Raw genomic sequence first — 12,881 nt, forward strand, 5'->3', positions numbered from 1 at the left:
TTTGTTAAATTAATTCGGGTGGGTGTATGAGGTTGAAAGTAATCGAGATGTGTTTATTTAAATCTTTAGTTTTTTAGAATTCAGACTTTCACATTTCAAAATGGCCTTCCTCTGCTTCCTTATCTTTCCCTAATTACTATGTGTTCTGAACAGGGAAGTAGTATTGTTAGATTTCTGTTCAAAATACTGCCATTAAATAATTACTTGAGGAGGTGGGAAATGCACATATGTATATTTTTTTTTTTTTTTCAAATCAGATACTTATTCATATATATTGTTGGTTGAAGGGAGATCCTTCCTCTACCTGAACTATAGTATAAAACTATAAGTAAATGTAAATCTGGCTCCCAGATGGGAAATTCAAGGTGTGTAGAAAAGCAGATATTCCTTCAACAGACACTTTCTGTTCAACGCCTTGTCCTGGGTGCTTTGTGGGGAATGCAAAGACTCTTCAGGAGCAAATGCACCCAAGGCAGCCCAGTCTCATGTTTAAAGCCAAGGTCCTTGGAGTCAGAATTATCCTGAGCAACACAGCCTCAATTTCCTTTCCTCTAAATATGGTGGCAATGACAGCGCCTCCCTTATGCACTGCTGCAAGGACTGAATGAATAGCACGTGCAAAGGGCTTAGCTTTGCTGGCAAAGGGAAGTACCCAGTAAAGGTGAGCTATTAGCATTAATGTGTGAAGATAGGCATTTTGTGAAAGCATAAGAGTTCAAAGCCAAAAGAAGCAAATAAAACAGAACTGGCATTAGAAACCTTAATAGGATCTAAATGAATTTGCAAATTGTTCTTCCCTGTTGAGGAAGGAGTTCAGTCTTCACCGCTTTATGTATAAATGTATATGTTACAAAGGCAGAATGAAGGCTAATGCCCATGAATAGGCTAAAAAGAAATACACATATATACACATATAAAAATACAACTTGCTTCTAAATTTGGGGTATTAGAAGATAATTATACTTTATTTTTTTCAAGTTAAAAATAGACTCAAAACTGAAGTTTAGAAATTAGAGGGGAAATTATTACTCATAATCTCATTACTGTAACTATTATGATTAGTTTCAACCAACTTCAATTTAAAAAAAAAAAAGTCAAGGTTCTTTAGTTCATTGTGGTCATTACAGCCTCTTGGTAAGAAGTAATAAACTTACCAAGCATGTGTAAGTTACACAGTCATATTCGTAGTGAGTACCCCCTTCTGTTTAAAACAGTCATACAATGATAAAACTCTATGCATCATGGAAGTAAGAGTTTGACTTGCAAAATCAAATGCTCAACAGGATTCTTAATAAATCTGCTTAAAAAAAAAAAAAACAACCATTTCTGTTTGTACATATTAGGCCCAGTTTGGACTCCAGCCTGCACAGAGGGTTATTTTTAGCTTGGGAAGGCCACCTACTGATAGGCTTGTGATCTGTGTGCCATGAAGCACACCTTCAGACCCCTTTGGCCCAAATTCCCGCGTCCTGCATTTGAGAGAGATTCGCTCCAGAGCTGCTCCAGCGGAGGCTGAAATGCATGAAGCTGAGATGTAGCTCTGTGTAAATATGTAAACACGCCTACGTAGTTTTGTCTGAATCCTAGAAAGTCAGACCAAATGTTTAGTGTGAAAACTAACACCAACACACTTCCTGGCTCTCCACTCTCGGCCAAATCGGTGCATCCTCACTCCTAGCAAATGGGGTGATGGGGAAGAGCACGAAAGGGAACTGTACCTATTTTTGGAGATGCCTCTATACAACAAGGATATTTTCCTTTTTGGCTTGTTTTTGTTTTTGCTTTTGGGCAATTCATCTTTCTAGACACTGAATTTAACACCCAGCCCAGAGAATTCTAATATTAGTTGTGGATTTATCTGTTTTCTCTCCACATGAAAAGCAGTGATTATTCAAACATATTTAAAGTCACCCAGCCTTCCTAAACTAAACAAGAGTGGAGTGCCCTTCCAGATTCAAGCCTACAGACACTCAGACCCATCTGGACAGGCGTCTCACCACATCTCAGCAACGTGCAGGCAAGAGAGTCTGTCCACAACCATCGACTTCTTTTCTTACTCTGAGTATTGCTTTGATGCAGAATTAAGACTTAGGATCCTTCCTTGTATCAGGTTAAAATAACAGAGAATTGATGAAAGCCACCTGCAAGCTGTCTGGGGGGAGTAGGAGGAATAACGTGGGTGTTTATTTCCCAGAAAGGAGCCCAGTGTAAGCTCTTTCTTCTTAACCCACTCAAAACACACACACATCGAAAACGACACAGGGCTTCATTAATACAGGTGTTCTCTACTTAAAGAAAACCCAAAGTACAAAAATTAGGAATAACAGCAAATAGAATCACAGAATCTTAGGCAGCAAAAGGAACTTAAGGACAGTCTAAGTGGATGCCATTAACTTATGGCTGAGGAAGCTGAGATTTGGAGAGGTAAAGAGCGTGGTGTGTTCGTGGACACGGCCAATTCGACGGCCCAGGAAAAGGACTTAGGTCTTCAGCTGGTTTGGGTGCTTTCCTTTCTACTTCACCTTAAAGTGATCTGATTGACACCTGACTTCAGGGAACTGCCACTGTGTCCATGAAGGCATCCTGTGTCACAAAGGAGGGCACCTAAAAGCAGCCCAATAGTGTCTGGTCCCAGCTTCACATACCTGCTGGCTTCCTCAGGTGCACGAGGCTGTCCGGTGACTGCTTGCTCTGAAGCACCTGCCAGAGGCCCATCTGAGCTCTTGTCACCTCTGCCACTGCACATCTGTAGGCACCTTCGTCCTCTGGGCCCACAGAGAAGATCTTGAGAGAGAAAGCCCTGGGGCTTAACTTTGAAACCTGGAGCTGCCCCTGATTTGCTCTTTCTTGGTAGTCTTTCTTCAGGCCCAGAACTCCACCGGCATCAAGGCGGGCCGTTTCAATATTATTGAAGAACCAAGTGCCCTGAAGCTGCGGGTTCTGGCCGCCGCCCACGACCAGGCAAATCAGTTCCAAGGGTTTCCCTTCAGGAACCGTGCTCTCAGCCGTAATGTTGACGTGAAAATCTCTCACTAGGAAACAAAAGCAAGGCAGGTATTTATAGAGAGGCCACTGCATCTGTCCTTTCAGTACCAGAGAGAGAGGGCACCTCCTGTCAGGATAGCACAGGGATTGAATTTCATGTGGGACATTAGTTCTGAGGAATAGGGAAGCCAAAGAAATGCCTAGAATCAAAAATGCCCTTGACTATTCTTTAATCACCCAGAAAGAAGAGATACGTGGTTTTCTGACTGCAATCCTATTAAGCAAGATAGTAAAAAGTATACAGCAATGTATCTTTTAAAAAAAAATTTTTATACTATGTTGGATTGATGTAAATTGTGATTTCTTGCGCTCCTTTTTGGCTGAGAATATCCAGTGGAATTTTCCAAAGTTAAAAGCAAATGTGATATGTGGCAAATCCACAGCTAACATCATACTTAACAGTGAAAAGCTGAAAGCTTTCCATCGAAGATCGGGAATGAGACAAGGATGCCCACTCTCACCACTTCTATTCCACATAGTATTGGAAGTCCTAGCCAGAGCAATCAGACAGAAAAAGAAATAAAAGGCAACCAAATTGGAAAAAAAAAGAAGTAAATCTGTCACTGTTTACAGATGATAGAAAAAGATGCTCACCACTAATCATCAGAAAAATGAAGATTGAAACCACAATATCACCTCACACCTGTTAAAATGGCTAATATCAAGAAGACAGAAGATGGCAAGACAGCAAGAGGATATAGAGAAAAGGGAACCCTAGTAACTGTCAGTGGGAATGTAAGTTGGCGTGGCCATTAGGCCAAGGAACCCAAAGGAAATGACATCAGTATCTCAAAGAGGTATCTGCATTCCTATGTTCATTATTCGTAACAGCCAAGATATGGAAACAACCTAAGTGTCTGTTGATGGATGAATGGGTGAAGGAAATGTGGTACATATACACAATGGAATATTATTCAGCCACGAGGGAAAAAGGATATGTTGCCATTTTGACAGCATGGGTTAACCTGGAGGACATTAAGTGAAATAAGCCAGACACAGAAAGACAAATACTGTGGAATCTAAAAAAGTTGAACATATAGAAGCAGAGAAGAGAGGGGTGGTTGCCAGGGGCAGGCGGGGTGGGGAAAATGGGAAGGTGCTGACCCAAGGGCACAAAGTGTCAGTCATGCAGGATGAGTAAGTTCTAGAGATGCACAGCATGGTGACTACAGTTAATAATACTGTGTGGTGGTGGAATTTGCTAAGAAAAGTAGATCTTAAGTGTTCTCACCACACACACAACTATGTGAGGTGATGGGTATGTGAATTAGCCTGATTATAGTCATTTCACAGTGCCTATAGATATCAAAACGTGCTGTACATCTTAAACATATGTAATTTTTATTTGTCTAAATAAATAAAATTTTAAAATAAAGACTGTTTTATATTTAAAAATTATTTTTCAAGAGAGGGAAAAAAGCACATGTGATGTGTCTCCATAGGACTACTTGAGTATAAGGTGGACACTGAAGGCCATCAGGACAATTTTTAATGGAATAGAATAACCCTCCTCCTAAAAAAGAAAGAAAGAAAGGAAGGAAGGAAGCAAGCAAGCAAGCTTCAGTGATCCGCCATTGCATCATTGCTTTCAGCATGGATATATATGGTTTTAGACCTCCTCCTACTGGACCAAAGCCCATGTAGAGAGACCAGGAATCATAATGGAAACTTCCAGTTTGCTTTGGTAAAACTGCCAATGGGTCACGAAGAGCGCACCATTCCGAGGAAAAGGGGTCAGGTGGACGGAGATCCCAGCACTGATCCAAGACAAGGCTTCATGTTGGAAACCAGTGTCTGTGGTGAGTGGGCTCCGGAGAGACACACTTGCCTTCAAACGCCAGGTCCACTCCTCACCAGCTGGGTGAGCTCAGGCGGTGCACTGAGCGGAGGCTCAGCCTCCTGTTTTAAAAATGGGGACTTGACTACTTGCCTCAGAGGGTGGTTGTTAGGACTAAATTAGATAATGGAGATAAAGCGCTTACGCAGAGGCTGGCAAGAATAGCAACAAAACTACTTCTGTGCATGGCTCGTGGAATCTGCCTAACATTCAACAGATTTTATCCCATATACAGCCTCCTGTGGACACAGCCCACACTGAATGTCCTTATTTCTGCTTCCCAGATGACAAAACCAAAACTTACTCAAACTTTCTAACTGATTTGTTTAGATGCAACAAAAGATACAAAAAAACAAAAAACAGAAAGATAACCGCCTAGTATCCATAACCAGCATATTAAGAAATTTCCTGAGAAGATCAATACCTGCCGGCTGGATCCTCAGAGTTGTTTGATCTGTCTGCTTTTTCGTGATGAAAGTCCAGGTTTCGTCTGGATCCTGAATCCATTCAGTTGCCTCACAGAACAGCTGGCCTTGATCAGCGGGCCGGAGCCTCCCTATGGACAGCCTGAAGGTGGCGACCCCAAGCTTGTCGAGCCGCACGTCCCCGGCTGCAAACCTCTCTGTGTATGAGAGTCCAGGGATCAACATAAAATCTTTGGAGAGGGAAATAATCTTGCTGGCTTGGCTTCTTTCTCCATCCTGCATCAGGTACCAGGTGACGGAGAGGTGGGTATGCTGAGCTGTGGCTTTGGATGCCTCGCAGGTAAGTTCTAATGGCTCACCTTCCTCCTTACTGAGAGTCTGGGGAGTCATGGCAACAGAGAGGGTATCTGGAATAACTGGAAGCAGAGAAATGATGGTAACTGACGGGTCCAGCACCTGTCAGACTGGCCTCCTTAGGTGAAGATGGCGCCCTGCCCCGCCACCTGTAACGCACATACTTGGAGTTGCTTTTCCACCAGCCATCGGCTCTCCCTATTGTCAACAGGAACATTGGCAACTATGTACATACAGTCTATGGAACTCAGCAAAGCTAATAGTTCACTGATGTACTGATCCTGATTTCACATTTTTAGCATAGGCTTGAATCAATTTAGCTACTCAGACACAGAGGTTTTAAATGGGAAAAGCACTAGGAGCTAGAAGACCTATATTCTGATCCTGTATTTGTCCCTATTTGACTACATGAACTGGAGCAAGTCATTGCACTTCCCTGGGCTTTACCTGCTCCTTCATAAAGTTCTAAAAAACCTGTTATAATCTATCATTCAGAGCCAAAATGCAACCCTTACAAAAGTTTTGATAACCATCCTACTACCCTACCATTCTCTTCTTCCTCAAAGGAAATCACACAGCCTCCGCTCATGTGAAAGCAACACTCATATTCCACAAGGAATATTTATTGAGCATCTACTCAGTGCTAACTGCTGTGTTGCGGGGTGAGGTGAACGTTCTCTTCTCATGGCACTTGAGGTGGGTAGGAGAGGGTCATATATAACCACATGAACCGGGTGAGTGCTAATCACAGTGGTGGGAATAGAGCATCAAGAAGGAACAATGATGGGAATACTTTCTGAGACAGTCAAGAATGGGTTTCACAGAAGAGGTAATATGTAAACTGGGTTCGGAAGTATATGTAGGAGTTTGCTAGGCTGAAAAGGGGAGGATAAGACATTCTAGGCAAAGGGACAAAAGAGTAATTGCAAGGACTATGGCCCTCTCCCCAAAGGTAAATATGCTGGAGAATGGTAGTTTGAGAATAATTATTTCCAAGACTTACTTCCTATGATACTCTATGAATTTTATATATATATTAATATACACTAAATGCATTATATTGATACCAGCTCTTCTAGCTAAGTTAATAGTCTGCGTCCAAGAAGAGACATAACATGTGAAGTCCCCAAGATCTGTCTAATGGCGTTGCATTATCAACCTATGGAGAGCTGCGGGCAAGGTCTTGGAAGACCACATACTCTCTAACTCTTCATGACAAAGTTGATTGGAAACATGAATTGAGAGTTTTAGAGAATATGAGATACCTATTTGTGACAAACTCCAAAATATCAGAGGGGTACATGGCTCTTTTGCCAAAACAAACAGCACAGTGCAAAGCCACGTCACACTGCAAGGCCTTGTGATGAGGGAGACACTGGCTTCGCAGGGGCTGGCTAGCAGAGGAGGGCACCCGGCTTACCAATGAGATTAGTCTTCGCACTGTAACTGCCATAGTATCTTTCATCAGTGTTGGGTGTGTGACACTCATACTCGCCGGAATCCTTCATCTGGAGCTTTGAGATGTGCAGAAAGATCGAGTTACCCCGGACCCTCTCCACGTAGATTTCCCTGCTCCGCACCCGCTGTGCATACACTGCGTAAGAAAAGGTGGCATCCAGGGTGCTAATGATCTGGATTTCTTGGGCCGGGGCTGTCGGCAGGTAAACAGACCACTGGAAATGCTGCTCAGAAGGTCCCTGGTAGCCAGTTACATTGCAGCCGATGCTGACAGGGTAACCTTCAGCTCTGAACAGCGGTCCTTTCTGAACTGTTACTTCTCTCTGGCCAATGGTGAGCTTAGCTTACAAGTAGGAGGAAGAAAGGGAATAAAAACAGATTAGTGCTCCAGCTCCCAACGCGCCACATTATGTAGTTGCCTTTATTACAGTTCTAGTAAATGAGATCGCAGGTTATTAGCTATCATCAACTCAAATGTTCAACACCTTCTTCAGGCTGAGGAGCAGTGGAATGGCTTGATGAGTTCATTGTTTTTTTATAACTTTAACTTCCACAGGAATCTCTAGTCTCTTAAAGAAAAAAAGTTCAGCTTCATCAATGTAACATGACCACCTCCATAAAACATATCTGCTTATCTAAGTGCACCTAAAGTAAATATGATATATGATAATTCACCACTTCCATTATTTTACGGGAAAATTCGGCATGTACTTCCTCAATTTCTGGATACCTGTCACTGAGCTCTTCTCACAGAATTGATCACTAGGGCGGCAAAGTCTATGGCACTGTCCCTGGTGCCATGTTTTTCCTGCTGGTTGGCTGGAACTGTTTGCAGTTCCTGGCCAGGTCTGATGCAAGACTAGCTAAAATTAGCATCTGAAGACGCAGCAGAACTTCCTTTCTATACCGTGAAGGGGTTTTGGTTTTGTCATTTTTTTAGAGTCATTACAGCTTTATTGAAAAGCCTGTAAGAGATGGCTGTCAAGTCCAGCAGGATCTGGGATCAGACTGATTTCAGTTGTTCTCTTACCAAAGGTTTTCAGTTGGGGACCACTATGGAATGTGTCCAAATCTCAACCATTTGGTTCAAAGGAGAAAACATTATTCAAAGGTAACATTTCCTTTGACATACACATTTTCAAAAGCAAGACATTTTAAGAAATTAAAGTGTGTTTAGCTGACTATACTGCAATAAAAAATAAATTAAACGTATGTGTTTATGTTAACATTAAAGGCCAGTTTATTTTGTGTTACAGAAAGAACAAGGAACAAATGCAGAGACGCCACGAGGGTGAGCTAGCTCTTTGACTCGGGGCTGAGGGCCCAGTGGAAAGACATCAGGAGTCCCAACGGGAGCAATTGCTGGAATTAATGGAATTAACAGAAGAGAGTTCATAAGAAGATATGGAAGAAGCAGAGCATCTGTTGAATTGTCTGAATCCACAAGGACAAAGAATAAAGACCAGAGTGAAAAAAAAAAAAGGGAGAGAAAGGGAATAACATTACAGACACCATGATAAGGCCGAGTATAGGAATCTGGGAATGAAAACAATTCTGATAGGAGCGGATCTACAAAAAAACAGGGAGAAAGGGTAAGTGGTCACCTGATGGAGTCAACTAAAAATACTCACGCAAAACTGGAAAACAAACATCCAATCAGCCAACCACACACATTTCCAGTAATAATTTAAAATATACTAGCTTATTCATAAATCCCAGTTAACACTATATATTTATATCAAATTTCTTGTAATAAGCATCTAGGAATAGCAGTTAGACCATCCGAGAAAATTTGAAAATATCACTTACCAAAAAAATTATACTACAGAGGGAATTTATTTTTGGGGGGAGAGAGGTAATCAAGTTATTTATTTTTTAAATGGAGGTACTGGGGATTGAACCCAGGACCTCATGCATGCTAAGCGCACTCTACCACTGAGCTACACCCTCCCCACTACAGAGGCAGTTTAAAACATTGTCAGCAAAGCCAGCCAGTCTTAGACACACGTCTGAGAGAAAAGTGAGCAGTGTGCACCAGGCTACACATGCAAGAGCATCCACAGCAGCACTGTTCACTATCACCCCCAAACTGGAGGCCAGCCCTATGCCCATCAACAGAAGACAGGGCAGACTGTGGTACGTTCATAAAATGGAATCTCATACAGAAAGGAAAGTGGATGAATTGCAGTTGGTTGCAGTAACACGGATGACTGTGTTTAAACATTCAGAATACTTTAGAATCTTCTTGACTAGATACAGAAAGACTCTATACAAAATTGTTTAAAAGGCAGTACCACACCATCACCGTATTGTTTAGTGATACAAATGTAAGGGGTAGAACCATTAAAAAAAAAAAAAGCTAGGAAGTGGTTATCATGAAAGCCAAGATTGTGCGTGCGTGTGTGCATGTGTGCGTGCGTCTGTGCGTGTGTGTGTGTGTAGAGGGTTGTGATCAGGATGGGGTGCACGGCAGGGTGGGTGGGTGCTTCAAGCATCCTAGCAATGTTCTGTTTCTTGACCTGGGTAGTGATTACATGATTTTTACTCATTTGTTAAACTGCACATTTATGTTTTATTAACTTTTCTTATGTGTTATATTTCACAATAAAAAAGCCTTTTAAAAATATGGTTTCTGAGGTACCACTAACAGGTTTGTATCACAACATGTTTCCACAGTGTTATTTTTGGTGGCTAGGCAACACTTCCTCAACATTTTTAATGACTTTTCAGAGAGATGGGTACCACATTTGAAACATTTTATTGTGAAAACCAGCACTGTGTTTTCTACTGCTTTATTTGCTAATTCAATAAATATTTATTCAACCGCTTGTAGTGTTTCTGATATTTCGGGAACTAAGATTTGAAGATGAGTTTGGGGTAGTTTCTGACTTCTTTATTTTACAATTTAGTCAAGTGGGTAGTCACCTCTCCTGGAAAGAGATATGGTAAAAGTGCTTTGAGGAATTCAAAGAAAGGAGAGATTGCATTTTGGGGGAGGAAAATAGGTAGGGTATATGAAAGAGATAGTGTTAAAAATGGACCTTTGAGAATTGGAAGGATTATGACAATTTCAGAGGGGAGGCAGGACCTTTTAGGTGAAGGAGTCTTTATGACAAGACTGTACAAGTAGTAATCAAAAGAACTGTTTAGGAAATAGGGAGTAATTAGTTGGATTAGAGGAAATGTAACATAATGATTACATGAAGATTAATAGAAGGCGGTAAGATTGGGTAGGAATTTTGAGTCCAAAGCGTGAAGGACTTGAGTATCACGTTTAAAAGTTTGGGATTGATTGATTAAGCAATGGGGAGTCCACTGCAAGTGTTTGAAAGGTCTTAGGAAAATTAACCTGACAGTGTGTCGGATGATGGAGTTAGAAACAGACATCAGGTAATTACAGGTGCCCAAGAGAGAAATGATGAAGGCAATAGAAATGGAAAGAAAGGGGCTATAATTTAAGAGCCACTGTGGAGATAAAAATCTATAGAGTCTTTTCAGTGTCTTGGATGCTTGGAGGTAGAAGGGGCGATGGAGGGATGGAAGGCAGGAAGAAGTCAAAGATGACACCAGGTTTTGTAAGGGTGACTGAGAGTAATGATGCTGTTAATAGAAACAAGGATATCAGGAGGAGATAATTCTGTGTGCTCAAGGATGAAGGGGAAGATAATGCATTTAATTTTGGAAATACTAAATTCGAGTGGCACGGAATAGACAGGAAGGATACCCATCAAACATTAGGAAATAATATTGAAATATATACAACTGCACTTCAAAATCTACTCAACCTTTTGAAAATATTTGCCATCTAATCCTCTAAAGAACTCTGTGATATTCCCATATTTAGCAATGTCAAAGTTGTAAATGGTGGAGCCAGACTTGAATTTGACATACAAATGTCAAATTCCTGGCTGTCTCCATTGTTTCTCACTGGTTCCTATAAATGCTTGTTTGTAACTAGGGAGCGTTCTGGGCTGGAGATGGGGATTAGGTCAGTTACATTCTGGGAATGTACTGGGAAGTGTCAGGGAAAAGAAGGAGAGGGCTAGAGAGAGACTGCTAGAGAACCTCTCTATTTAGGGGGTAGGATGAGGGACAACACCTACAGAAGGAAGAATTAGGGAGGTGGGAGGGCAGCCAGGACAGCAGCTTGAAAACCAAAGGAGACAAAATATTCCAAGAAGAAAGAGACTGTCGGTATTGCTGGATGCTGCGGAGAGGGTAAGAACTCTAAAGGCGGGGGACGGTCATTTTAGCTTGATGATGAGGATGTCCGTGGAGATCTTTGTAAAAGAGATTTCAACAGAGCAGAAGCAGAGGATTTCAAGGGTAAGAAGTGACTGGAAGAAACATAAAGTACTTCAAGAAGTTTCATGGAGAAGGCAAACAGAAAAATAGGGTGGCAGTTAGAGTTGCTGGGTAGGGGAGAGCAGTGAGGGCGAGGTGGACGCAGGCACCTCTGCATATTTATGAGCAGAGGAGCTGGAGAGGGTAGAGGTGGATAAAGCAAGAGAGGACGATGAATAGAGTAAGGTCTTAGAGGCATGAGGTCAAGAACATGATTGGGAGGATACTGCTGTCTCAGAAATGCAAAAGAAACAGTGGGGAGGTTTAACAGGTATTTTGGAGGTGGAAAGGAATGACTGACAGAGGCCAATTCAAATGGTTACGCATTGGGATCATGCCCTGAAGCATCTTATTATAAATCTATTTTCTGCGGGATGCTGCACATGTCTCTCCTCCTAAAAATACCTTGGAGCACTGGCCCGTTGCTTTCTGTTTTAATGGACAGAGGTTCAGGCACCTCTGCACAGCAGGTCAGATGCTTGTTGACTGATGGGTGCACAGCTTGGCACTGACAGAATGCAGTGGAGTCACAGTTTTGAAACACAAAGGATTCCCTGCTGGTACTGGCTTTTTTCAAAAACATCACTGGGATTGCCAAATTTTCTGTTTCAGTATTATTTGAATGGAAGCTATTAGACTGAACTATATAAAATGGTCTACACTTGACCATTATGATACACAAAAAACCCACAACTTTAAATGATTCCACCTTATACAAAACTGACCTGGAGAACATTAAACACAACAAGAAACTTCTCTTTCTTTACATCAACAAAAATCCCGTATGCTTGGAGGCTGAGAGCACTTTTGTCCATAATTTAGTAAAATGTTTTTTTTTTTTCATGAACACAGTCTCAGTGAGACAAACAATAATAGCCCCTTCCCAGGACCCTCCTATGTTAATGGTTTTTATTTGCAGGGCAGCTAATCAGGGTGAAAGGTGACAGACCAAGTATACAAAGCTAAGTCCAAGAGCTCATTTATTCATGACATTAACCACATCTAGTCCCATATTCTCACATGATTAATCAGTCTTCATATTCATTTTATTTTATTTAAAAAATTTAAAAAAATATTTCATTTTATTATTTTATTTTTTGCGGGGTGAGGGCAGTAGTCCTATTTATTTATTATTAGGTTTTTTTTTTTTAAATGGACTGGGGATTGAACCCAGGACCTCATACATGCTAAGCATGGGTTCTACCATTTGAGCTAAACTCTCCCCCACCTATTTATTTTAAAAATTAATTAGGACAAAGTATACATTTCCCAAACAATGTAGTTGGTCAGTTGATCATCATTTAATTAATTTCCTTAATTCCCTACTCTGTATTCATAATGACAAATAGCAGGCTTCCACAGTTTTTTTTTTCTTCAAATTACTTCCTGATTGATGTGTTTTTCACATAAAAACATAT

General features: G+C 41.3%; 1 protein-coding gene across 1 annotated transcript in view; it reads right to left on the bottom strand.

The window, feature by feature from the left end:
• The window catches only part of CD101 (CD101 molecule), a 37,766-nt gene that overhangs the window by 16,940 nt on the left and 7,945 nt on the right, over positions 1–12,881 (bottom strand). The window contains 3 exon segments of the mRNA XM_006172501.3: positions 2,646–3,032; positions 5,307–5,723; positions 7,082–7,462. Coding sequence (XP_006172563.2) covers positions 2,646–3,032; positions 5,307–5,723; positions 7,082–7,462 — 1,185 coding nt within the window.

This window comes from Camelus ferus, chromosome 9, assembly GCF_009834535.1.
Source record: "Camelus ferus isolate YT-003-E chromosome 9, BCGSAC_Cfer_1.0, whole genome shotgun sequence".
NCBI lineage: Eukaryota > Metazoa > Chordata > Mammalia > Artiodactyla > Camelidae > Camelus > Camelus ferus.